Below are 27,836 nucleotides of genomic sequence, written 5' to 3'. Positions count from 1 at the left end.
TTATGGTGCTTCAGTTGGCTCCCTATGAAATGAGGATCCGAGGAGTAATTTCATCACCACTTATTGTTGGAGGTCAATTAGCAAATGTGCATATAAAAGCTGCAGTATCAGCGAGATAGCACATACTAAAAAAGTCTATGATTATTTCCTACAGGACTTTTACATTTGGGCTAAGTTCATAGTTTCTCAGTATTTTTTCTTATCTGCTAACTCATGCATTTAATTATCTCAATCAAGAGAAGGCAAGCATTTTTTTTTCAGTTTAATGAACAGACTGAAGTTAACCTTCACTGTTTCAAAACTTGTCTCTCTTTTAAAAATATTTATTTATTTTTAGGTATATGAGTGATCTGTTTTCATGAACACCAGAAGAGGGCATCAGATGACATTATAAGTGGTTGTGAGCCACCATGCGGTTGCTGGGGATTGAACTCAGGACCTTTGGAAGAACAGAGAGGGCTCTTAACCTCTGAGCCATCGCTCCAGCCCCAGAGCTTGTCTTTTGATTCAAAGATCCATTCTAGACTGAGATTCACTGCGCCTCTGTATATGAGTAATCCTCATTTCCTCTCCTTATATCTTGCCTCTTGTTTGAAAAACACCTAAGAGATGGTAGGTTTTTTTTTTAAAGAAGGCATGCCTTTGTGGAAAAGATTAACTTTTAGCAAAAAGAAGGTACATAGTCCAACTTTGAGCATGCCAGTGTAGACATGCCACAGTATTTCCTGAAGCAGACATTAAACATTCAAACAGAAAAAAAAAACCAACCAAAAAACAAGAACAAAACCAAAAAATTCTCTTATAGTCTAGATGTAGGTGGTATTCAAGAAACATAACTTATGTGCTGAGATGTCAGCTTTATGGTATCATGATAATCTGCCAGGACGATAGTGTAGGGTTTTTAGGCAGCATGAATCAATAAAACCCAAGACATGCTTTTGTATCTGTAACTCAGCCTCCCCATCCATTTCTCTCTCTTCATGGTACAGTGATCCGAATCGAATAGAACAAATTTTCGAAACATGTAAACAAGTTACCAGCCCCATCAGTGCATGAAGAAGCACACAAGCCAAACAGGGCTCTTTGACTCAGTGCAGATGTTTATTGGAACGAATGTGTAGTTTCCCATAAGAACAACAGCTTCTTTGGCTAATGAATCCCAGGCCTTGCTCACTGTTGCTAATAGTAGTGCTCGCAGGATGAAATCATAGTTTTCGTTATACAAATTAATTTCTTCAGAGGTAGATTTCAGTTGCCAGGAAGACAGACCTTTTTACGGGTAGTGCATTTTAGGGTTGTTTAGGGACTGGCTGGATTTGAAGGTAGTGAGGTTGTTAGCACTGGGCTATGAACTTAGACAAGATGGTCTCCTTGGCTATCTCATCCTTCTGTGTCTGTGGTTCTCCGCGATCAGGTTTCTCGGACCACAATAGCAACTAGACTTCTGTTTTAATCAGCGTTCTGTTGCTGTGAAGTTACGCTATGACCACAGCAGCTCTTATAGCGATGCCATGACCACAGCAATTCTTATAAAAGAAAGTGTTCAAAGGGTGGCATGCAGGCAGAAACAGTGCTGGAGGAGTAGCCAAGAAAGTCTCATATCTGGATCCACGGCAGCAGGAAGAGAGAGCTCCTGGGCCTGACTTGGTCATTTAAAAACCTCAAACCCCACCCCCGGTGACGCACTTCCTCCAACAAGACCACACCCACTCCAATATGGCGACACCTCCCAATCCTTTCAAATAGCACCATTCCCTAGTGAGCACGCATTCAAATATGTGAGACTGTGCAGGCCATGATTATTCAAACCTCCACATTATCTAGCTGTTACTTGTAGGACAAGGTTGGAGTTCCATGGGCCATTTAGCTATTTTTCTCAAGGTAAGAATAACGTTGCAATTTGGAGGGTAAACAGGATAAGCTCGGCCCCGCCGGAAGTTGGTGTCTACAGGGCATTTAAAGCTCTGTTAAGTATTCTGACTCTGAGGAGAGAAGCTTGTTTGCGTGTTGGTTCTTGTGCTTGAATGCTGGTTTCCTGGAAATATCATTACTGTGGGAGGAGCTGGTGTTATCTGAGGAAAGTCTGAGTGGACATGGAGTCCTGTTCCGGAAGACTTTCCTTGGCCTCTCTTGTGGAAATGCACAACTTCTGAAGGTCATCTCCCCCTAGGCTGACTCTTTCGGTTCCCTTCCCTCAAACTCCATACCACAATAGCTTTCTTCTCTCTCCATGCCTCTCTAAAACAGACTTGTCAGGGGTCATGCCCATATCGCAGTCACATGTATGTCACACCTCCATCAGGAGCTTCTGGAAGCCATGGCCCTTACTCTCCCCACTGCATAGTCCTTCCACACCAGCCAGCAGGACCTGGAGCAGCAGGAAGCACTGGCAATGGAAAGGCTCCTTGCCTCGAATGCAGTTTCAAAACTGCATCAAATTCTTTGTTGGGAAATAAAGGAGAGCACCAGCTTGCTTGCCAAGTGTCTGATTATTGGGTCCAACTGTCGTCTCTTTGCACAATAAGAGTAAAGGCCGTAGAGGTAGGATGCCTTGCTCAGTAGGGTAGAGGCAGGCTGTGAACTATTGTCCCTGAGTGTGTGGCCTCGGATTTAATACCCACAAATCCTTATTTCCCCACTGCCTTCCTCTTTCACCAGAGATTCATCTGGGCCCTAGTGGCAGCAATGCATCTCAGGGGTCAGTCTCTTTAAGAACAATTCTCATACTCAGAAACTCAAGGCGGGGCTTCCATTTCGGATGAGGTCTCTAGGAGCTTCTTTTAAAAAGGAGGGTTCTCAGGTGGATGAGGCAAAGGGGCAGGAGGCAGAGAAGTGGCTGTTTAAAGTCACTGGGATGTGGAGAGGAGAGAGCTGGTGCCTGAGGCTGAGCCTGCCAGGGCCTGCCTTGTGCAGCCCATGCTTAGAGGATGAGAAGTGCCCTGAGGCTCAGAAAAGCCACTGTAGAGTAAGGGAGAGCTCCTTGGCTGCACTTGGCCTTGGTCATGTCCTTTGGGACCTGGGTATAGTGGCTCACTGTGTGTATTTCAGGGGCTGCAGGGGGAATTTTCTCTTTTGAACCTAATGAACATTTTCTTTTGGGTTACTTTGAATCTAACTCATCAGAGGAAACATGGCTTCATTAGATTCTAGAATGCCCTGGTTTGCAAAGTCCTTCAAAATGAGAAGACAGGATTTGTAGGGAGGGTCACCTGAGAGATGGGGGTAGATGTCTGACTTCACAACCCACCAGTTCCCTCCCAGCCTCTGCCTCCCTCAGTCACTCTTACAATTTCGGTACTTAGCTCAAGTGCCTAATGGCATTGTTGCGTGTGACTGGGGTCATGCCAGAGGGCTAAGGGCTTTATTTCTTTCACATTTTTATGGGGATCCAGGCTGGTCTTGGGAGGGCTGGCTTTGGTGAATAAGCTTCGACTTCAGGGGCCGCATTAGAGAAAGGGTTGAGGGTGGGAGGATGGGGTGACACAAACCATCCCTGAGACCCAATCAAGAGTTTACAAGAGGCCTCAACCTGCCTGGTGGATACAGATGACTTTTTGCTATGTCAAATTTATGGAACAGACAGTTCAGATAGTTCAGTGCACACACCGGGTTAAGTACTATGTATAGAGTAACTTGTTCCTCATCATCCTTTTGTGAGGTAGATAAGGTATGCCACTTGCTTCTCATGGTTGAAGATACAGGCTCGAAGAAGCGGTCATCTGTCCATCATTACAAAGATCCTAAGTGGGTGCATCCATGATCCAGGCTTTTGCTTTGACCATTTGGGTACCCTGCCTCTATAAAGAGCCTGGGAATGGGGGGGCTGAACGAATCCCATTCTCACCCAGGAATGGGCGGTGAGGATTGAGGGCCAGGGGAGGAAAGGTTGCTTTCATCTTCTGCTGGCATCTGACCACCACAGCGGGTGCTGGGCTGGAGACACGAACTCAGTTCCTCACCCCAGTGACCCTCTGGATCCAATCCTTGTTGGGATAGATGTAAGAATATACTCCATAGCGATCTTTCTTCCCACAGTCCTCACCCCAGGACACCACGCCCACCAGGTACCAATGGTCCGCGTTTTCATCTTTGGTCACCATAGGGCCTCCGGAATCACCACCACAGGCGTCTTTGCCCCCTAGATGAATGGGAGATACAGATAATATATACAGAGAGTGGCCCTTTCCCAGTGCAAACCTGTGTCCGACTTGTAGTTCAGGCAATCGGGCACCAGAGGGTGCAGCAGACCGCTGGATCCAAACACACACTCTAGGCTAGGCAAGATGATGCTAGAAAGTGCTGGTTCTGGAAGGGATGCTGAAACGTCTCTGTCTCTGTCTCTTCCTCTCTCTCTCTGTACCCCCACCCTCAACCACGCTGTCTGTGCCCACCTGAGGCGCACAGTGCCTGTACTGCGCTCAGCTTCTCCACTTACCTTCCTTTTCTCCAGCACAGATCATGTCCTTGGTCACTTTCATCCTGGATGGGGCATAGGCCTGCTGGCACGTGTCATAGTTTACAATGGGGATTTCAATCTGGAACACAAGGCTGTGGTTGGTTCCCACTCCCGGCTGAGGAGACCTTGCTATTGTGAGAACTCTGGGCGAGGCCTCCAGCTCCCTTACACTTGGTTTCAAGGAACTGCTATGTGGTATAGGTAAAGGCATACAGCTGGAGGGACAGCTGGAGCCGCACACTCTGCTACAGCCTCAGCTACACAGACTTGCTGTGGCCTTGGTCAAGCATCTTTGCCTGTTTGAGACTCAGTCATCTCATCTGTAAGATGGAGACAATAAAACTTGTCTGGCACATACCAGCTTCAAACATGACAGTGCGCAGAAATCCAATCTCAGCTTTCATATGCTTCCTCCATCTCAGCCCTGGAGCCTGCTGCATGTGGCTTTATCTCTCTTTCTTAGACCACAGATACTCCTATGTCTTATCTTAAAGATGGACCTCACAGTTATTGACAAACAAATCACAAGCAGTTTCATAAAGGAAACAATCAAGAGCTTTGACAGCACATAGATATTAGGTACTGTGCACTAGGTATTTTTTAAAATTAAGAATGTTATTATTTTTAATGCATATGTATTTTGCCTGCATGGATGCTTGTGTGCCACATGCATATCTGTGGTGGACGGAAAAGAATATTAGATTCTTTGGTGCTGGAGTTCCGGACAGCTTTGAGCTAACAGGTGGGTATTGGGAATTGAACCCAGGTCCTCTGCAAGAGTAACCAGTGCCTTTAACTGCTGACTCAGCTGTCCATCTCCCAAATGCTAGGTACTTGACAGCCTACCATGCTTGCTTTGTAGCTAGCTCTCATTTATTATTTCCCCTCACTGCAGGAATGGAATGGACCACATGCCCCAAGCACACACCCTCCCTCTGTAGTTACAAGGGAACTATAGTCCGGTGAAGATTCTCCTTGGACTGGCCTTCCTGGGAAAGTGGGGACAGGACCCCATGTCATGAGAACACGCTGTCAGCATATGCTGGAGTCCCTGATTGACCACTATCTACCATTCAGGTACCGTTTAAGAGTATCATCCTTTGGGAAGGCATCTTGACCTTTCAAGATGAGGTCAGATCTCCCTGGTATATCCTGCAGCATCTTGCACTTCTCCATCATCTTCATCATATCCATAACCACTTCCTGTCTGTCCCACTTGGCTGTAGATACAAGGAGCCCGGGAGCTAGTTCACTCCCTTTGCCCTCTCTTCTCCCTGGCACATCTAATAGCTAGTTCACAGGAGACAGAAACCAAGCACCTGGGAGTTCATGATTGAAGCGATGGATGACGGTTACATGCTCAAAACCTTTAAACCTATTTAAAAATGTAAATGACATATGTTCAAGGATTTAGATATGTTGAAGGACTTAGAACCCAGGCCCATAAGAGAACCAAGTAATGTCAGAGCCAGGCAGTCGCTAGAGGAAGTTAAGTTTGACTCTGTCCCCTGTCCCCCTAACCTAGAAGGATAAGATAACTTCTTTCGGGTGACTCAGGGAGTTACTACGGCCCCATATTTGGAGCCCATGGCTCTTTAGGTCAAGTTCAACTTTCTTTCCTGAAATGGTAGGGATGTGACCTTCAAGTGTGGCGGTCAGAGTTCACTTCTGGAAGAGCTGTGTTTCTCGGAGCCTGGCCTGTTCTTGTTAACTTGGTATGCAGTCTTCATGTTGTGCAGATGAGTCATGAGCCTGCTGGGGGCCCACACTTGCTGTGTTCTGGGGCTTTTACAAGCTCCTAGGGACATTGAATGATATTTATAGACTGGAGCCACGTGACCAGTTAAACAAACATATCAAACTTCCCGGGACTTCACGTCCCATTAAATTTCGGAGTTGAGTCTGGCCTCTGTCTTTCTCCTTATCATTTCCCTCCTCCAAGCTTCCAAATCTCAGAGCAGGCAGTAGAGAGCCAAAGCCCCGGCCCCCTATTCCCCCCCCCCCTCACCCCGTGCATGGCTGCAGCCTCACTGCTTGTAGGCTATAAATTAAATCCCACCTCCATCAGGTTCTCTGGAAATCTCTGTAAGAACTGCTTCCCCCAGCCGCTGACGATGACCATGGTTCCTGGAGGAGGAAAGACACTGTGAGGAGAAAGGCTGTGTGGGGTGTGCGAAGAGTGGTCCTGCTTCTCTCCTGGGGGAGACAGAGGATGAATTTGCTACCTCGGAGAAAGGCAGTAGGCAAAGAAGAGGGTGGGGGAGCTGATGAGGGGGAGGGCATTTGATCCTGTGAGACATTAACTGGCTCCTTTGTTTATCTCCCTCACCCTCTGGGCAGCTAGCAAAGAGCTGAGGCTGTGTGTGAGCGGTGATTTCACCCAACTCACTCCCTGTTGCACCCTCTTGTCTACGGTGGTGTTAGGGTGTACAAAGGAGGTGCCTGGTCAATGACTGTGAATAGACAGAGAGCCCAGACTAGTCAGCAATGGGTCAGGCTATATCTTATCCCCTTGCCTCTCTTTAAACCTCAGACTCCACGTCCATAAAGTGACGACGTTCTGTAAGCTGAGGACAATGTGGAAATAGGCTGAGGGGGAAGAGAGCAATTGTATTCTTATTTAAATAAGGAACATTTGATACTGAAAACAACACTGCGCTTAAATCCAGAGGACCTCAGCTCTACTCCCACATCTGCTTCCAAGGACATGATGAGCCTCAGCTTCACTTTCTTTCTTTCTTTCTTTCTCTTTACTTCCTTCCTTTCTTCTTTCCTTCTTTTCATCTTTCTTAAACCTGACAAATCCAATCTGTACAGTCTCCATTACTTTTGGGTTTGTGATCTTACATTGGAGCGTAGTTGACCCAGCAGAGGCCACACCCTTAACTTACACTGACTCTCCCTATCCCAGAAGCTGAGAATTGCCAATATCTCCTCAGCTAGGGGTGGGACCTTGTGCCCACCTCACCTCTCCAGGCTGGGATCTTATCTGACCGGAACTTGCATACTGTCACAACAGCTGTGACCTCATGTGTGCAGGTGACCTGTTCGGTCGAGAGAACAGTCTCTCTGCACGCATCTGTCACCTCTGGCTCTTACATTCATACTGCTCACCTCTTCCACAGTGAGCCCTGAACTCCGGGAGGAGGGGCAATGATACAGCCGTCCCATTTAGGGCTGAGCATTCCATAGCCTCTTAATCTCTGCAACGTGACCAGTTGTCGAATTCTGTGCTAATCTCTATCTACTGAAAAAAAAAATCTTTTCTGGAATAAGTTGAGAGGTGAAATAATCTATGGGCTTAGGGACAAGTCGCATCAAACATTGTACAAAGCTTCTGTAAGCTACCTAAGTTACATTAGTGAATGCCAGGAGCTAGTACATGCAAAGTATACAGTGCCCAATTAATCAGATCTGGCTTTACCTACACATTTCCTGTCTGCTCACGTCTCTTAAACACTTCTCAGATCTCAGCATTTTCTTTAAGCCTCAGGAAATGAGTGCAGATATGACACACTGAATTCCAAGGAAAAAAGAGGACAGCTGGCCTGGGTTGACCTCCTGTTCTCAGTTGGTCATGTTCTGTTTATGATATTCCATTTTAATAACACGGCCAGCCTGATGGGGCTTTGTGTCCAGTTTAGAGGTGAAGGCTTACTGAGGCTGGCAGCATCCTCCAGTTGTGTCACCAGGAAAGCCAGCGTTGTGTTAAGATCTGCGCTGGCAATCAACCACTGTCCCTTAGCTTTGGCTCGCCCTGCCACCATTTGTTGGTTGCGTTTATGCTGGGGATTAAAGCTAGGGACCACTGCATTCAGGGCAAACACACCATTGCAGAGCTCTGTTGCCAGCCTGAGTCGCACTCCCAGCTGTCTCTCTATGTGCTAATTGGTGATGCTGGGAGTGACAGCAAGAAATGGCAGGTTCTCTTGACTGGTGGGGTTTTCAGAAAAAGGAGGCAAGCTCCACTCTTTTAGGCTCCAAAGATCCAGCTTCTTATTTTGGCCCCCTCCCCTCAGACTACATGCAATGATTTTTTTTTTCTTGCAGAAATGTCACTCCCTTCTCAGATTGTCCCCTTTACTTATTTAGGGCATTAATACTTTATGTTAAATTCTCTGTTATAACCACTTGGCTGGCTTTTGTATTCCTATTTGGAAGACCAGCATGCCATTTACCTGGTACCTAACACTACTTGTGTCAAACATGGAATTAGTTCCAAGTTTGTTGTTTTAGGGAAAGCAGTGGGCTGTCACACATGCTCTGGGAGGAGGTGCCTTACTAGAGCTTGGAGAATGCCTTGCCATAGCCGCAGCTGCGGTCCAGAGGTACAGTCAGGGGAGAGATGCTGTGCTGGCTAGTTTAATGCCAACTTGACACAAGCTAGAGTTCTCCGAGAGGAGGGACTCTCAGCCAAGGAACTATCTCTATAATATTGGGCTGTATGCAAACCTATAGGGCCTTTTCTGAATTAGTTATTGACGTGGGAGAGCCCAGCCCATTGTGGATGGTGCCATCCCTGGGCTGCTGGTTTTAGAGTTTATAAGAAAGCAGTCTGAACAAGCCAGGAGGAGCAAGCCAGTAAGCAGCACTCCTCCATGGCCTCAGCATCAGCTCCTGCCTCTAGGTTCCTGCCTTGCTTGAGTTCCTGTCCCGGCTTCCTTCGACTGATGAACAGTGACGTGCAAGCGTAAGCCAAATAAAGCCTTCCCTCCCCGGGTTGCTCTTGGTCATGGTGTCTCACCACAGCAACAGCGACCCTGAGTGAGACAGGTACCTTCACTGGAGGCCTGCTCAGGCAGACAGACGGGCATCACAAGGTCGTTCAGCCTCGGGCTCTCTGCCAGCTCCACCAGACCCAGGTCGTTCTCAAATGTGCCGGGGTTGTACAGCGGGTGCAGGATGGTGCGCTTTATGCTCAGATGCTGTTCGTCTTCGTCTGAGCGGAGTCTCCAGTGCTTCCCTGGGCACGTCGGAGGCATGAGAGGCAGGGGCGCATGCAGGGGAGGGAAAGGTTCGTGCTTGCTCCCTGTCAGCTCTGGTCCCGTCCAGTACTGGTCCAGCCGTAAGCCCCTGTGTTTCTGCTACTGCCCTCTCAGCCATCCTGTCCCTACCTGCCATGCCCCGCATATTCTCATGGTTCCGCCACAATGATCCCAGTGCCACTGTCCAGTTGGCACCCTTTACTGTCTAGGTCATACGTTGCCTGCTTAATTGAGCCTCTGGTGTCCTTGAGTTAGAGGCTTTCCTTCTGTGATAAACGCAGGCCAAGAAAGATAAATGCTCTATTAATCTCTCACATATGTATATCCTAGCCTTGGACTACTAAATGCGCACATGTGCATAGGAGAATATATGAATAAAGACCAGGAAACTGGAATGAAACCCATGCGACCAGAAAAAAAAAAGTGTCTCTAAGGGGATTGGAGTAGGGAAGACAATAGAGCCAAGTGGAGTAGAGGAGCATAGCAAAGAGGTGAGAGGTGGGCAGGATGAAGCAGGGAGAGCCAACCAAAGCTGTGTGTGTGTGTGTGTGTGTGTGTGTGTGTGTGTGTGTGTGTGTGTGAAAACCTCATATGAAAGCATTACTTTGTAAACTAATTTAAAAATAAAATAATAAACAAATACAAATACAAATAGCCAAAACACTACGAATGTAACATTTATATACTCCTGATTGTTTCGTGGTTCTTCTTGCTGTAAGTAGCTTAGGGAATATATGTGTAATAATATAAATGCACATGTAAAATAAAAAGAAAATTAAAAAATATTGAAAATACTTCTGAACTATTTATTCCTGATGTTATTTTAGCTTTTCAAATGACTTTTATTTTAGTGGTGTGTGTGTATGTGTGTGATGCCCATGCACACAGGTACCTGCAGAGGTGAGAAGAGCCATGTCTCTGCTCCTCGGAGGCTATTTTGTAAATCAACTTAGCTCACAGGAGAAAATTTTAATTCGAAAAAACAAAATTTTAATTCCTAAAGATCTTGGTGTGCATGAAAATGATTTCTCCCTACAAACTCCATAGGCTCAAAAATTCCTGCTTCCACTCGTACAATAGACGCCTGCACTCTCGTTTTATAAAGTCTATTGCCTGCAACACGTAGGCACTGGTTCTCAATTGGACCCTGGCAGGCCGATAAACTGAACTGAGCTGGCAGGTGGCCTTTATTTTTATAGCGGACCGTCTTGGAAATGGTAGCGGTAGGACTCTGTTCCAAGACCCACAGTTACCCTTAGATGTCTTGGCTCCCACTTACCCATGATAACGTTGAAGTCAGAAGGGCCAAACAAGTATGAGCTGTGTAGGGTTGGGTCTTCTGGATCAATTGGATGGTGGAGGCAGTGAGCAGCTGTCAAAACCCAGTCCAAACCTGCAGAATCGAGCACACACATCCTGTGTCCTGCGTTGCCCCATCCTGACTCCTACTGTGTCAAGCTAAGGGCCTTGCTCCTATTCAAGAGCTCCTTCTATGATCCTCAACATGGCGAAACCAGTCCCTGTTGTGTTCATGCCCCAAGTCAGACACTCACATTATCCTTATTTGAAGATGAGCAATTGAGTCTGTGATTCTCCCTATTACAATCTCGGCCAGGACCGGACATTTTAAAGAGGTTTTCTGGGATTTCTTAAGGCCCAGGGTATGGGTGAGCATCAGTCAGCCCAAAGTGGGTCCTCAAAATTCGAGGGAGCACTACCTTCCTCCCCAATTTTTCTTTGACTGCAGTCTCGCGGCAGAGGACCACTGTTCAGAGCCAGCCCTGTCATTAATAACCACAGACATTCAGAACAGTGGTGTGGCTGGAGTGACAGTAAGCTGGTGGTACCAAGCCTCTTGATTAGCATCCTAGTGTACTTCTTGGCTGTTATCTTCCCTTGGATGAACATGCTCTTGGTGGTTGTTTAATGCAGAGTTAAGCTTTTAGCCTTCCCTTCAATGGGGCTCATGGCAAGTCCACAAACAGCAGAGGCTTAGACACAGCCAGTGGGAGCTAAGCAGAAAAAGAAAGCACCATGAGCTGGTGTGTGTGTGTGTGTGGAGGGTGGGCTTAAGGGTCAGTGGTCTAGATTATAGTTTGGAGCCGTAGGCAAAAGGGCACTTCTGGAACAGCTTCCAGACTCTACCTGTCTGGATTCCTGGTTCTGGACAAACCCCAATACAGAACACTTTCTTCTCCTGAGGCACGTCCTGAACCTGCCCACCACCAGGGATTATTGGAGTGATGGGTAAGGTGGGCTGAGGTACCCAAGTCAGGAAACCCTATTTCAGAACAGGGCTCTCCAGATGAGTTAGTTGTATGTTCTGGTTTGCCCAGGGATTAACTTCACTTTTGAACCTTAGCATGGACACAGAGACAGTGCTTTGTCTCTTTCTCAGTCCCTTAGAACTTCCCTTTTTTGTCTCTCTGCTTTGTCCTATCTACATATCTCCTGTCCCCCATCACAAAGAATATAATCATCATCATCATCATCATCATCATCATCATCATCAGCAGCAGCAGCAGCAGCAGCAACAACAGCGATTAAAGACCTGCAGAGCTGGGAGGAGAGCCAAGAGTGAAGGAGCTTTCAGCCGGGCTGATGGCAAAGTGACTCTCAGCTTTTGAACGTTAAGCACGTAACCAGTTCCAACACAGGGTGCCTGTTACTGATCTAAGGAGTCGAGGCTTAAAAAAGCACTTCAAAGTCTTAAAGCAGCAGGTCAAGCCCATTTTCCATTCTTCCTAACAAAGTTGGGAATGCGACAAGGCCTCCTTTGCTTCCACTGCCTGTGGCTCTTTCCCTCCATCTCTGGCTCCTCGGTTCTCTCCCCAGGGTTCCTCCCTCCCTTTCTTCTTTCCTGATGTCTCCTCTCCCTTGGGTGTCCCAGGCTCCACCGGGTCTCTCTTCTCTATGTCACTCATCACCTTTATTTTTGTCTTATTCTGCCTTCAGTTCTTTTCCTCTTAGGCTCTAGGTGTCATGTGTACCGCCTCTTTCATCATATTCTGTCACCGGCATTCTCTATTTCTTTTTCACTTCTCTTTCTTGGTCCCATCCCGAGGGTGCCTTGATTCTCACTGGACTGGGCAGAATATACCTAGACATCTGCTTCTGTTTCCAAGACCTGATAAGTTCTCAAGTACACATCCAAGGCTCTTTATAGTCCACTTTCCCTGATTTCCAGGGGTGGTGTGTGGTGGTGGGATGAGCTGCCGGGAGTGGTGGCTGAGGGCGGGGCAGGGGGGGATATTCTGGCTCCCCCTGACCTGGCAGCCCTGGCACATCCCAGCTCTGTGTCACGTGTCTGTGCCTTGAGTTGCAATCTGTCAGGAGGCTGACCGACCAGAATTCAGGAAGTTCTCCATGGCGCAAGGAACTAGAACAGGAGCATGCCTGTCCTCGGTCCAGCTGAGCCCTCACTTGAAGGAGAGAAACCTGTTCTTTAGGATCCCAAGTGTGGGATCGAATGATCTAGTAAGAGAACAGGTGATGTTAATTCACTAGAAGGGCAACCACCTCGTGCAGGAGCTTAATTGCTACCAGATGAAAAAGATCCTGTGAACAGACTCTGGGAGGAGATCTATAAATGAGCCCAGGACTGCTGGCGGGGCTGATTGGAGACTTGGGATAGATTTGGCTGTTCATCGCTGCACTTCAAGATGCTCCTAGAGAAAATTGCTCGAGGGAAGGCTTCAGAGCTCCAGCTCCTGCTGAGGCTCTGGGGTCTGGTTACCCCGGTTCCAGTGGAAGAAATCCTGCGGCTCCTGACCAGAGAATCATTCCTCGGGACTGATATCCTTAAGGTTTTGTTTTTGTGTCTATTAATCCTCATTTCCTAGTGTTTTGGTTAATTGGGTTATAATTGACGTAGGCTCAGTCAATAAGTTGTTAATAAAATATTTTGGTTAGGAAAATGAGTCTACACTCATTCTTCCACACTGCCTTTCTCTGGCAGTTAAGAAACAGCCAGCTTTCAAGGCAAGGTTAGTCTTTCCCCTCCACCCTGTCACCAGCCCTTCACCCCTTTACCGTCTCCTTACCTATAAGGCTCCCCCCACAGAAGGGCTGCCCATTCAGGTGTGACAGCATGGCAATCCATGGAGTGGTCCCCTTCTGGGCTGGGCGTCCACTGAAGATCCTGGAGATGTGCTTCCGGGAGAACTTGGGGAGACCACACACTGTAGCCAAGGGAGGGAGGGACAGGTCACACTCCATACTCTACGTAACTCATTACGGTTAGCAGCTATCATTCTGTTAGGAACATCTTGTACTTCGAGGTCTCCCATAATCCATTGGGATCTTCTAATAGTGTTATGGTTGAGTCTCTCCCCCACTTCCCCCCCCCCCCCCTCTCTCTCTCTCTCTCTCTCTCTCTGTATGATCTCAACTCTGCCTTCAGGAGTAGGAATGTGCCTCATCAAAGGTCTGTATCCTGTGCCATAGCAATGTCTTTAAGATGACATATGCCCTTAGACAGGCAATTAACATCTCGGTTGAAGATCTAACGAAACAGTAATAAGAATATTTCTCTCTGCTGGCATTGCTGAGCTGTTGTTTTGCAGGACCAGATCTGCCAGCTTTAGTCTTGTGGAGAACGTACTTGTGGGCCAGAACAGTGCTGCCAGCATCCAGGAAAGCACAATGGAAAAGGTCAGGGCTTGGGCACCTGTCACATTCCAGTGCTGCGTTCTGATAAAGAATCAAACCTAAGCCAGGTGCAGTGGCGCACGCCTGTGATCCCAGCACTTGGGGAGGTAGAGGCAGGGGGATCTCTGTGAGTTCGAGGCCAGCCCGGTCTCCAAAGTGAGTCCAAGACAGCCAGGGCTACACAGAGAAACCCTGCCGTGTGGGGTGGGGGTGGAGGAAGAACTAAACCTAAAGTCTTTTCAGTCATGTGAACCTGTAGATCGTTTTTTTCCTTTTTTCTCCCTGTCCCTTTTGATGTTGGTTTTCTGTAACTTGAAAATGTTAGATTCCTAATAAAGAAGCTTCATGCTCCATTAGCAGGGGACTCTCCTGGCCTGTGGAGTTGTACACTCCCACAACAAAGGTCTTTCTGCTCTATGTCCTTATTCCCAGCCTTGCTTGATGTGGATCCACTGACCAATCCATGGCTGAATGCCCTTAGAAACCATCCAGTGTGTTCCTCTGACCATACGGCTCAACATGTCAAAGTCTAGAGAAGTTATCTGGTTTGCCAAAAGTCATTCCATGGGGAAATGGCAAGAATGTAATTCTGGATCACCTGACTCCAACTCTGGGTTTGTCCCACACCAGCCAGCATCATTAACTCAACAACATGCCTTCCAGGGCCCTTAGAACCCTCTGGATGCGGGCAGCCATGTACCACTTTCAAGGCAGGCTGGCATGAATCACAGACAAATGCTGCACCCTTGGTCATGTCTTTAGCATCTCCCGGTATTGCTGCACAGTTTAGGCAGTGGCTCCAGCCAACACCCGGCTCCAGTCCCAGCCGATATTCCAGGCCCTGGGGATTGCTGCCCTTCTGTATGGTTCATCTCTTCTTTACAAAACATGACCAAGACTTTTCAGCAAAATAAACAAACAAACAAACAAACAAACAAATCAACTTCTCTTTTATCCCACAGTCTCTCTTTCTTGTCCCTTGCAATGAAGCCTCTCTAAATAAGACAGAACACGAACCATTCACGTTCTTCCCTCTCTGTGGACCTGGATTTAGATGCAAGAGCTATTGACTGATCACACTTGGAAGTCAGGCAGTCACTGGACTGACTATTCTGTTGGCTTTGGGCCCTAAGTGGAACTTCAGCAGTGATATTTGCATACATGGGAGAACACTGTTTCTGAAATTGTGTCCAATGTGCTCGCTCTATTTTTACAACCTTGCTCTGCCCTATGGCTCTCTGCACATTGAGGCTGGCCCTCCTTTTAAGTGAAGGATAGATAGACTTCAACTTCGAAGAACAAAGCAGAAACCGAGGGAGGGAAAGACAGACCTTTGTTTGAAGCTGGGCCCTGTGGTAAGAATAAAAGATCAGTGCGTTTGAAGGAACCAAAGCCTAGGAACTGAGCGTTGACTTTTGCTCGATACCGTAGAGAGGCGATCATGCTACTGCAGCTTCCTGCCTCTCAGGGGAGAGTTGAGAGCCTTTCTCAGGCACAGGAAAGGGTGGACAGAAAGAGAGGGGTTTCCTAGGAGAGCGGGAGGGGGGGGGGAGAGAAAGACTGGGTGTTCAGCAGTTCAAACACAGGCAGCTTGCACCCTGACAGTCCCTCAGAAAAGCCAATGGTGGCTTGGAGCCTGTCTTGATGAATGTCCATCCTAGAGGCCTTTGTCAAGACCCTCAGGCCATACTGAGTGAGTAATTACATCACCGCACTCTACTTTCTCTCCTTGGCTACTGAAGCACTTTTTTCTTTCTTTTCTCTAATCCCCTGCCTTGGGGTTTACGTCCTTCATTTCCCCACCCCGCCCCTTTTTTGTCATCTTCCACTACACAATAGCTTCTGTCTCCAGGCCTTATTCTACCTGCTGCTGGTAAGTATCAACTCACGTCTTGCAAGTGCCCTCTCTTCAGAAGTTCACGATTCCTTACTGGGGATGTACATTTCCAGCTGAGCTGTCCGAGAGCCCTTCAAACCTAGCAAACCTGAGCCCTCACCCTCATCTTCCACAAGCCTTCCTCCCTCCCCCGGGGTACTCCAGGCTTCTTTTGATGTCTGAGCTGACCACACACTTGCTGCCTCCCTTCTTTTTTTACTTCTATATCTTATCAGTCATTAAGCTGATGGGAAATTACCAGAAGTAGGACAATATATCTCTGTATTCCACATCACAGCATGCTTTCCAAATAACCCACGTGCCATGATACAAAGTTGACGTAGCTAGTGGAAAATATAAATCAGACATATATTCAGATTCAAGGCACAGCAGCCTTTGAAACCAGCAGTGTGTAAAGCTTTCAAAGGCTAATATATAATTGTTTTAGTTCTCAACAGCATATAACTCCTGGCACACATCCAAAAGTATGATACAAGCCCCAAAGAAAGGCAAACCATATGTATGTCCCACGAAGAAGCAGATGATGCTGGCCCTGCATCCCCATTTGTGCACCATCTCGGGAGATGCCCATGACCCGAGCTTTGCTGACACATCACTGAAGTGAGCCTAACCTGCCTTGTCTGCACTGTCATGCATGGTGGGGGTTTCCATTGTTTCACCAAGATACTTTCAAATAGCCCGGCCCTTCCTGGCCACTTTCCCTGCCGGGCTAGCTAGAATCACATCTGCTGAATTCAGAATTTCCAGAGGGGTGAGATTCATCAACTCAGTGTTTGACAAGACATGAATCCAATACAGGACACAACTCAGAGAATCTCAGATTAGAAGACAGTGTGGAACAAGGCTTTTAAGACTGCCTGTCATTGTCCACTGCTCTGTCTTCAGCTAAGGCCCGCTGTCCTGCTTTTCCACCCTTGTACAATTGTGCCCTTTTTCTCCCCTCCTCTTGAGTCTTTGTAGCCTCTACTAAAGCATTCTGAGTCCCTATAGCTATACAGAGTTGCACCTTCTTTTAATAACATACTCACAAAAAGTCTCATTCCTTTTCCCTTTATTTCTGTTAACAAATATAGCCACATATCCCCATTCTGTCTGCTGGTATGATCTCTTTGAAGCCATGGGTGTAAGTTGTAGGCACTTGAATTGGGTGGGTGGGTGGGGGGGGCAACTACAGCCTTACTTCCGAGAAAGTAACAGATAAATAACCAATAAGGACCCCCTTTCCCTCACTCCCTTGTCTCAGATGATGACCAGATGCTAGCAGCTGTGACTACAATGGGAGCAGGAACTTAATGAAGGCACATTTCTTTTTCGAAGATCAAAATGAAGGAGCGCACTTCACAGCAAACTCTCAAACCAAGCTTATTGGTTATCAACAGATTTATTGCCACCATAGACCCCTGACAAGAGAAGTAGTGTGCAGAGGCCCCTTATAGGGTAGCAAAGCCTGTGATATTAAATATACAAAATATAGTATCCTTTACATATGCCATTCATAGATATGGGAGTGTGTTTTGATGACCTGTCCCAGTTTTCTCCACATCTCTCTCTAGGCCTTGCCAGCTGCCTTTGTCTGATGGAGATTCCTGGGATAGTGAGCTTGGGGAAAGGAGAACAGGAGCCCGGGACAGCCAGAGACGGTGGTGGCACTCAGGGAGGTGGCCGCTGAAAGTGCTGGATAGACTCAAGGGAATCTTCTGATTTCACCTTCTGGATGAGGAGACTGAGGGTAAGAGGAGAAAATGATGCCTAGGGCCCTATGGGCAGCTGAAGGTAGAGCTAGTGACAGAACCCGGGACTCAGGGCTCTCCATCTCTCCGACGAGTGAGCCTCGGTCCCATGACCTTGTCCTCTGGAACACCAAGGTGTGGATGGCTTGGAGAATGCCACTTGGTAGATTCTTCACTGAGCTCGGGCTCCAGGGTTGAGTGTAGTCTAGCATATTGGAGTGACTCGTCAAGTCTTTTAAGTTCATATTTCCTTCTGTTTTCCTGCTGAGAAGCAGTCAGGCACAGCAGGGCACAGTGGGGCACAGTGTTCTCTTTCTTCAGGTAGCCACTAAGTTTCCATATGCATGGCTAGGGGCAGGCAGTCTGAAGATGATACGCCTCAGGGCTGTGTTTGTGTGGAGTGGCAGGTGTTGACACCTCGAGGTACCTGCTGGTACTTGAGTGGCATACAGGCCCCATGAGTGGACAGCAGGTGCTTAAGGGGCTTGTGAGAGCTGCTGCTGTTCTTCTCTTTCCTCAGTCATCACAACCGTCACAGTAGCCTCTCAGTGGACTGAAACTCTGAGAGCGCAAGGCATACGCCCCCATGCTGTAGGAAGCTTTCAGGAGAAGATTGGGAACAAAAGTGTGCGCTTCTAAGTACTCTTCTCAGAGACAGCTCAGACTCTGCTCTTGATGCCCCAAACCTCAACAGTTCTTTCCTAGATGAAAGAACTAGGCTTAGTGCAAGTGTAGAAACCAGAGCTGGGAAAAATACATGGATACAGACTGTAGCTGAAGGAATCCTTCCCTAATGATCGGGTCCAAGCTTTCTTGCATCAACACTGGGCTTCCTGGGCTTGAAGAGTGATTAGGAGTGATTGACACTTAGAGAGGATCTAAGTCTTTTGAAACAGCTTGCCCTGCGCTGCTGGAGTGGTGAGGCTAAGACACAGGAAGAGGGTTGGTTGAAGCTTTGGACTGAGCTCTCTTGTGTAGAGATTTTTCCCTGCATCGTATTAATAACCCCGGTCTTGTGGTGTTGGGGGCGCTCTCAGGAGAATGAGTGCCCAGCTAGGCCAGTGAGCTGTAGTTTATTTGGTCTGCTAAGTAACGTGGAGTATGCTGTTGGCAGTGTGTCATGTAGCCTCGCTTGAGCTGGGGCAGGGTAGGCAGGCCCCAAGGAAGGCCATGCATTCACCGGTCCACCTGGAGCTCCCTGACACCCCTCGGGGTGTTCATCTCCTCCCATACCCAGTCCACGTAGTTGGAGACTTTCGTGTAGACTCCATAGACTTGTTTGCTACCACATTCTTCCGGTCCTCCCCAGGACACCAGGCCTTGGGCTACCCAGTGCTGGCTCAACTCATCGAAGGTGACGAAGGCTCCGCCACTGTCCCCAAGGCATGTGTCCTTGCCACCCTCATAGTAGCCAGCACAGAACATGTTCTCTGTGACACTGTAGTTGCCTGAACGAGACTCATAGCTGGCTTTGCATTCAGCATGTGACACCACCGGTAATTTGACATACTGTAGGACATCCGACAACGTGCGTGTGCCACTGATGATGATCTCATCCACTGTCATATTGGGATTGGAGATGCCCCAGCCAGCCACCAGTCCCAACATGTGGGGACCTGGACCTTCAGGCTCAGGTCTCGGTAGACAGATGGGCATGACGTGGGCCCCCAAGGGCACAGGCTCCTGCAACTGCACCAGCGCGATGTCATTATTGTAATTCTGGATGTTAAAGTCTGGATGGAGCACCACTCGGGCGGCAGAGCTATTGACAGCTCCTGACTTGTCCCGCACGTCATGTAGGCCCAGGTAGACAGTGACATGTTCCTTTGAGACAGGCATGACTGTGTTGTCTCTGCGCTGGGAGCGCAGTACGTGGGCTGCCGTGAGTATCCAGGACTCAGAGAGCAGGGCCCCACTCCCGAACCACTTGTCGTTTGGTACCCTCGACGTGTCTTCCACCACTATCAGGGCCTGCCACGGGAAGAGGCCAAGCTCGGCGTTCCGGCCTCCAATAATTCGCTTCACCAGGTTTGGCAGGGGGCGGGAGGGCTGCCCGCACACTGTAAGGAGGAGGGAGCGGAAACAAAAGACAGGGAAAGAGTCAGCCACGTGAGAAGAACCAAGAGGAAGTCACATCTCATCCGCTGTGGATGATGCCACCACGGAACCCTGACTTGCTGAGTCCCGCTAGGTTGGGAGAGCTCAGATGTAGTTCAGTTGCATCTAAATCTCTCTGAATTGGCCTGTGTAGAATTTGGAATGCCATAACCAGAGCCATTCCAGTACCAGATAGTTTTATGTTTTGGCCTTGTTCAACCTGAGCCACTTCTGACTGAGTCACGTTTGGACTGGACCATATTTAGCCAGGCTACCATTAGCAGAGGGAACTTCTATCTTTTCTTCTCTAGAAGGGTATCCTATCTCTCAGAAGCCATCTGCACCATGAGAACTCAGAGAGCCTCCTGGCATTTTCTAGTCAGATGTTAAGCTTCTAACTCAATAATTCCCCTTTATGAGCCACAGGACCTTAGGCAAGTCATGTGGCTTTCAGAAGCTCAGTTTCCTCATCTGTAGAATGGGTACGTTAACAGTGCTGACCTTATGACCTATGCAGCACAAGTCTACAATTACCAAGTTCAGTGCTAATTTCGTAGATTACATGCTAGACTGGGGCACCTGGGTTCTTGACTTAACTTTTCCACTTTCCAAGCGAACCGAGTCAGCACTCCTGTTTCTAGATTTCCACCTCTGAAAGATGATCTCCAAATTTTAAGTTTCTCAGATTACATCTTTCTTTGCTGTGTCCACAGCTTATGTAAGATTCTCGTTGTTTAGAGGTTGGGGTTAGCTCAAGGTGACGTGGGTAACGAATCAGGTGGCAGGGCCTAAGCCAGACCGTAAGATTGATATTTCAGCTGTATCCTATACTGCTTTATTGCATGATAAGACCATGGCCATAGTCTTGAATCATTTCCATGGCCTAAAGGACTCACTTGCACTTGTTCCTTAAGGCTTAGTGTATACAGGGTAAGGAAAAGGTGGCATTATCCACAGGCAATGATGCATGAGCCCTGCTCGGGCTACCCATCATTGCACTCAGGGGCCCTTTAGTACCTTTAAGAGAGAAAACTCCATTCCTCTGAACCGCACCCTGAGCACACACATGTCACCAGGTCCCCACAGCCAAACCCCTCTGGCTTCTGAGGAGAAGGTCTTCAGGTGCAACCCCTTACTGGCTATGAACAGACTTATATGGGCCTTCCCTGGGAAGGCTGTTTGAGGTTGCTGTGGGTGTGTACCTCCTGTTGCAATGGTCAGGCTATCCTCTTTGGTCCCGACTGCTTCTAATAGTTCTTTAGAGACCAAGAGACATTTGGGTTTTCTTGCGACTTTGGGAGGGCACACTTTCAACAGGCTAATGCTTCTCCGATGCTCTTCTCCCCAGAGCCAAATGCTTCTTCCATAATCCTGGGCTGTTCCGTCATTTCCTCCAAGACAGATGTAAACGGGCCTTCTAACTCCTTTTGGCTGGGCTTTTGATGTTGAGGGCCAGTCTCTCATTACGGACAGCAGACATCAAAGTGACATTTCAAGGCAGTTCTGTGAGATGCTCTACATAACTCATCTAGCAGACAAAAGTCATAATCCGGCGAGGGACAAATAGATGACTCAGTCCACGTCACAACAACAAACTCATGGCCAGCAAGAATGGTACCTCTCCCCAACTAGGTGTCAGCAGCTCCTGAGGTCACAGAAGGTCAAAGCCCAGAGAATATTAGAGAACAGTGAATTTATGTACAGAGAAACAAAGTTTCAGAGAAGGTTATTTGCTCACTTAGAGTCATTATATTAAGAAGAAGAAATACAAATTGCTTCTTGGAACTAGCTTCATTTGCCCATTACAATGTTTTACTTCTGATGTACCTTTGGTTTTTCAAGGGGTCAAATGATGCAACAGGTCTTTGGGGAGAGTTCACTAAAACAGGACCCTCCTCCTCCGTCCCAGCCTTCTCCTCTTCCTCTTTCTCTCCCCTCCTCCTCTTTTGCTTTTTCTTCAGCTTCTTCTTTTTTTCTTTTTAAAGATTAATTTATTTACTATGTGTGCCTGCATGCCAGAAGAGGGCACTGGATCTCATTATAGATAGTTGTGAGCCACTATGTGGTTGCTGGGAATTGAACTCAGGACCTTTGGAAGAACAGCCAGTGCTCTTAACCTCTGAGCCATCTCTCCAGCCCTTCTTTAGCTTCTTAAGTAGCTGGGACTCCAGGTGTGTACCACTGAGCTCAGTGAAAAGCAGCAGTCGGTGGCGATGACCTCAGACTCCATGCTTGGAATCTTCCATGTTGCTCACTGCTATGCTCTCCTCCTAGGACTTCCTTTTTTTTTTGTTTTTGTTTTTTTTGTTTTTTTTTTTGTTTTTTGAGACAGGGTTTCTGTTTGTAGCCTTTGCTGTCCTGGACTTGCTTTATAGACAAGTCTGGCTTTGAATTCACAACGATCCACCTGCCTCTGCCTCCCAAGTGCTGGGATTAAAGGCGAGTGCAACCACGCCCGGCTCTCCCAGTACTTCCTTAGACAGAAATGTCCTTCTGTTTCTCAAAGCTTTGGCTGCGCGGAAGCCAGATAAAGACAATTAAAAGAAATGGCGAGTACAGAAGGAAGTAGGTCCCTTGAAACAAAAAGGTGATGTTCCAGGATTCTGCATACCTTTTGGTGAAATAAAAGATGACCCATCAAGGAAAGCGCAGCACTGTGCATGCGGACAGCCATGTTCTGAGTTATCTTGTGGTTCAGGCCCTACACTAAATGTGGCCTTGCAGATGTCACCATACCATCCTGGTCCTTAGTTTTCATGTCAGGAAAATAAAGAGCGTGAATCCCATCTGCTTATATATACCCCTCGGCCCCAGAAGGGTAGACATTGTGATGCTGGGTGAAACGGGTTTGTCCGGTCTGGCTTGCTACTCCGGCTTTCAGAAGGAAAGGATTAAAAAAGTTCCAGTGTGGCCCAATGATCCCTTATGGTTCTGCCAAACTCTGCGTGTTAAAAGAATCTCATGACTCAGTGTGTCCAAGCTGTTCTTTACCGAGTGAGGCGGATGACCATTAAGAACCACAAAATATGAGCCGTGTCTTGGTCTTGCTCACTCACTTCTTAGGCATGGACTCCCAGCCCCAGACAACACCATCACTTCCGGGAGACAGCATCTGGAAGCACCAGCCCAGGACCCAGGCTCTCAGCGCCCACCCCGGCACATGTTTCCCATCCACACATTGCCTTGCGGCTTTCCAGGACGGGGAACTGATTTTAGTTTTCTTGGCCACATAATCTTTTAGGAAATGTTGACATCTGAACCACCAGCTTGCCACAGACCCACTGTTCTACTCTTTTTTTTTTTTTTTTTTTAAAGCCCTTGCCACTTTGAGTTCTCGAATGTGCTTGTGGCTAAGCCAAATTGAGATGAGTGAAATTGCTAAGCATGAGTGGCATGTTGTCCCTTCTCGTCAGTCCTTCCTGGGGTTCACCTCCCCAATTCCTGCACGGGCATGGGCCTCTCCTTGCCCTTTCTAGAAGGCCCGGAGCACCTGTGGTGGGACATTGGAGATGCATAAGCTATGGCACTGTATATATTAAAGTTAATTTCTGTGGGGTGTGCTTAACCGTGCAGTGTGTGACCCGGGGCTCTAACTTTCTAATCGTGCATGGACGCGTGGAGAGTGCAAAGCAAACCATCTGTTCTTTTAACGCCAAATCAAACTCTCCAACGTCTATCTGCTTTCTAACACCCCTTGTTACCACAAAATCCCCTTTGCACTTTAAAGTGGGGCCAGTTGATGAAACACGGAGGAGGCAGAATCAAAATTGTCTGTGCACACAAGTCCTTTTGGGTTCACCAGAACATTCTAGTCACCAGTCTTTCACCGATGTCTTCTCTGGGGCCTGGTGTGTGCAAAGACAGAACGTCCATTTTCTTGATTTCCCCCGGCACAACACCAGGGGCACGAGCAAGTTGTTTTGAATGAGAAACCTAGCGGGAAAGGATTGGAGCTGAACAGCAAAGAGGTAGTAGAGTGTCTGGGATTTTAAAGTAGGCCGGGTAAAGACGTCAGTTAGTGTGAGAAGAAGCAGCCAGCTAGACTTTTCTGACCTCTGACATCACTTCGCAAGCAAAACATTTCCATCTCTGCTTCACATTAATAGAGCTTGGGTGGGAGACTGTGAGGCGGAGGACTTGGTGGGGTGAGGTACCTGGAAGGCAGGTGGGCAGGCTTCTCTTGAGCACTTCATTGGTCCAGGCTCCATGAGCAGAACACCTATATACACCTTTGTGAGTGAAAAGGTGGGAGAGGAGAAAGAAAATAATTAATGGAAACCACTAGGAAACAGGTCTGGGTTCTCAGTTGCTCTAATGTGGATTGTTGTAGCTTTTTTTTTTTTTTTTTTAAGATTTATTTATTTGTGTTATGTAGACACTGTTCTGCCTGCACTTACACCTGTGTGCCAGAAGAGGGCACCAGATCACATTATAGATGGTTGCAAGCCACCATGTGGTTGCTGGGAATTGAACCCAGGACCTTCGGAAGAGCAGCCAGTGTTCTTGACCACTGAGCCATCTCTCCAGCTCCACATTAAAGCCTTTTCATGGTCTCTCTGCTGTCACGTTCTCTGAGCCAGTCATCTCTGCAACCTAACGTATCTTTCCCTTCAGCTCAGAATTACTGCACTCAGAAACAAACACCATACTGTTCAGTGTGGTCCCATAGACCCTTGTAGTCTAACTTTGCCAGCCTGAGGGTAGTCTGTGCCTTTGCCTACACTCCTGGGCCATAGCAATTGTCTCCTTCTCATGGGTCATAGAACTGTCCACAAAACTCTGTGCAGTGCTCATGCCTTTCTCTCCCTTCTTTAAGCTCCTTAATAAGCCACATCTGTGTCCAGTGCCCAGCGTGGGGCCCGACGATAGCCTTGTGACCTATAGCACGTTCTCTTACTTAAAGGCAAGATTTGCAGATATAAAGAAACCAAGGCACTGTTTTCAGAGCTCATGCAGAGGGTAGGCTTGCTTGTTTCTACAAGGAGACCATGAGGGTCTCGGAGAGTCTTAATGGTTTGAGTTCACAAGGCCTCACTCGCAGGAGAAGTGGGGCACTTTTTTCGTTGTTTTTTCTCCCACACCTTCACTGTGACAGACAGGACTGGATGTTGCAAGGCTTTTGCCCTCAACCTACATACTGCTACCTGACCCCAGGGGAAGCCAGGAGTCTTGGCCAGAAGTTGTAGAGAGGCCTGGGCAGTACCAACTGTGCCTGCATTTGGGTCTTTGTCTGGGACGTGTTGGACTTGTTGCTGAAATAGGTCATCTACTCCCTGCTCTCTCAGTTCACCTGGGTGAGACGTAAGAAAATGCCTCTGATAGAAGCCCTACGGAGCTACTACTGAGTGGCTTCAGTCTGGTCAGTCCGAACAGGAGACAGAAGCCGGTGGGGTCAGCCAGAGCAGCCATTTTCTAGAAATCCTAGTTCTGCCTCAGACACATGGAGGCCCATATTTTGGGAGAGTCTAGGCTTCCTTGAGAGTCTCAATTCTTCTCTTAATTTTGAGAAGTGTGCATCTTTTATGCTCCATCAACAGGGCTCCACATTTACTATAATTTTTTTTTTCAGAATTTCAAGTCCAAAGGAAAAACCTCTTGGCTTTGGTCTTGGGCCTATTTAGTGTGTCAAAATGAACCTATCCGCTTGAGTGTATAGGGAGCAAAGGTCAAATTCTATGCCTTATGGGAGAACACTTTGTATCGTAAGGCTTTGCCCATATAGAGGTGTCCCTCCTCCTGGAGCTCTTCCCTTCCGTGCCCCGAGGCCCAGAAGGTATGCGGTGCTGCCCACCAGTGCGGAAGACTTACCTGTGGTGTTGGGAAGCATCTTGTAATAGGGCTGCTGGCAGGAATATCTTATCTCAGATTGGTATGTAGTGAGGTTGTTTTGTGTGGAGAAGGCCACCAGCCCGTGTTTCAGCCCTGCTGGGACTCCACAGTCTACAACTGAGAGAGAAGCGAGACCTCTTAGCTGACCTTTGTTCTTCCTCGCAGGGTCACCAGAGCATCTGTCTTCCCTAGAGGTACAGTCGATACGCAACACACGCCTCCAGAGAGAAGGAGCATAGCCTATCCAACGTGCACCCCTGCAACTGTGCACTGCATCACCTATCAAGCTGCCCTCTCTGTTTTTGGTGTTTCTCCACTATAGTACCATAGATCTACCACACGGGCAACTTACCTGCCCAGGTATCAATTTCAGGGCAGGAGCAGGCCTGCAGAGATTTCTGGAGACCAAAGCTTCTCCCCCCACCACAGCCCCTTTCTTTGATTTTTGAGTTTATTTTGCTTCCGTTGCCCAAGAATGAAGCCCATGGCTCAATGAGAAAATTCTGGCTGACCTGAACAACAACAACAAAAAAACCTTCCATTTTTTTCCAGTCTCAACCACAGGCTGAATAAGAACATTTAATTTGCTCACATTAGAGCTCAGTACTAAAATAACAAAGCCACACAAACAAAGAAACCCCAGTTCCTACGTGAGTGTACAGCCCCCACCCTGCTTTATGGGCAACTCATCTGCCCACAGAATGCAGGGAGAATTTCCAGTATTCGCATGTTCATTTCTCTCCTTTGATAATGGCTGGACACTGGGGCTGTATAAGACATGACCACAGATGCCTTCTCTTTAGGATGGACTTTAGTTAGCTTGATTGTCTAGCCACGTCCTAGGCGAGTTGCTATCCTGGATGGATGCCGGAGTGACTCAGTCCGGTCAGGACATCTGTTAATGGCTGCAGCATCAGAGGCCAAGGACTCAATCTATTGGATCCTTTTCAAAGAGTTCCGTTAGGAAAGGATGCTTGCGTTTTAAGAAAACAGCAATTGTACATGTAACAGTCTACGCTACAGTTAGAGAAATAGGAAATTCCACCATTGGAAAGGAAACAGAGGCATAGTGTGCATATTTGCCTCTCTATGTTAGAGATAAGCCCAGCAGGAGGACTCAAGTGGTCTGAGGTTACCTAGGGAATCATTGTTGGAGCAAGAACCTGAACTTGAATTCGATGTTCTTGCAGTAGAAGGTACTAGCTGTTCCCAGGCTTCTGTTTTCCCATTAAACAGCAAACATTCCCTGGCTGACATGGACATTGCTGATACTTCCAGAGTTCTGGCAGAATTTCCAAAATTCCACCTCCTCCACAAGTTTACCCAACCCCTTGAGTAAAGGAGTGAGGCAGTTAACCTCGGAGTGCCAGTTATTGGATTTTTAACCCAGGATATCAAAACTCACCTTTTAGATTGCCTAGTTACCTAATTTGCAATTTGCATGATTCTAGAACCTTCCAGATGAGAAGAAGGAGGGTGAAGGAAGGAAGTTCATGTGAGGACTTCTTACCCAAAGGGGTCCTGGCCTTCAGCCCTGCCACCCACAATAAATCACTTCATTTGTATTGATACCCAGAATATAGATATAGATACTCTTGTAGTTTATATGGTAAACTAACCTAATTCTAAGGCCTAACCCTAACCATAACCATAAACATAAGCATAACCATAAGCATAAGCATAACCATAAGCATAACCCTAACACTAAACTAACCCTACCCTAACCGTAACCTAATCTTAACCCCTAACCCTAACTCCAACCTAATCCAAAACCTAACCTAATCTCAACCCTAAGCCTAACCTAACCATAACCCTAACCCTAACCTAATCCTAACCCTAACTCTAATCCTAACCCTAACCTAATCTTAGACCTAACCTAATATCAACCCTAACCCTAACCTAATAATAACCCTAACCCTAATTCTAAGCCTAACCCTAATACTAGCCCTAACCCTAACCTAACCCTAACTTTATCCTAACCCTAACCTCATCCTAACCCTAACCCTAACTTCATCCTAACCCTAACCCTAACCTTATCCTAACCCTAACCCTAACCTCATCCTAACCCTTACCCTAACCTAACCCTAACTTTATCCTAATCCTAACCTTAACCTAATCCTAACCCTATCCCTAACCTAATTCTAACCCTCACTCTAACCTAACCCTCACCCTTACCCTTACCCTTACCTTAA

General features: G+C 47.5%; 1 protein-coding gene across 2 annotated transcripts in view; it reads right to left on the bottom strand.

The window, feature by feature from the left end:
- Positions 1 to 1,060: 1,060 nt before the first annotated feature.
- The window catches only part of MASP1 (MBL associated serine protease 1), a 70,073-nt gene continuing 43,297 nt past the window's right edge, over positions 1,061 to 27,836 (bottom strand). Inside the window, exons 9-16 of one of the 2 annotated variants that reach the window (XM_084800594.1) lie at positions 25,624 to 25,761; positions 23,970 to 24,044; positions 13,485 to 13,622; positions 10,721 to 10,834; positions 9,234 to 9,419; positions 6,516 to 6,583; positions 4,436 to 4,535; positions 1,061 to 4,138 (exon numbers count right to left, since the gene is read on the bottom strand). In XM_084800594.1, coding sequence (XP_084656720.1) covers positions 3,948 to 4,138; positions 4,436 to 4,535; positions 6,516 to 6,583; positions 9,234 to 9,419; positions 10,721 to 10,834; positions 13,485 to 13,622; positions 23,970 to 24,044; positions 25,624 to 25,761 — 1,010 coding nt within the window. In that variant the 3' untranslated portion in view covers positions 1,061 to 3,947. Of the gene's footprint in view, positions 4,139 to 4,435; positions 4,536 to 6,515; positions 6,584 to 9,233; positions 9,420 to 10,720; positions 10,835 to 13,484; positions 13,623 to 17,350; positions 19,779 to 23,969; positions 24,045 to 25,623; positions 25,762 to 27,836 lie in introns of those variants that run through there. The other variant, XM_084800593.1, reaches the window with a different exon arrangement.

The sequence above is a fragment of the Acomys minous genome, assembly GCF_964271855.1.
Source record: "Acomys minous genome assembly, chromosome: 11".
In the NCBI taxonomy this organism is placed as follows: Eukaryota; Metazoa; Chordata; class Mammalia; order Rodentia; family Muridae; genus Acomys; species Acomys minous.
The sequence above is the reverse complement of the archived record's forward strand: the minus strand, read 5'-3'. Positions and strand labels throughout refer to the sequence as shown.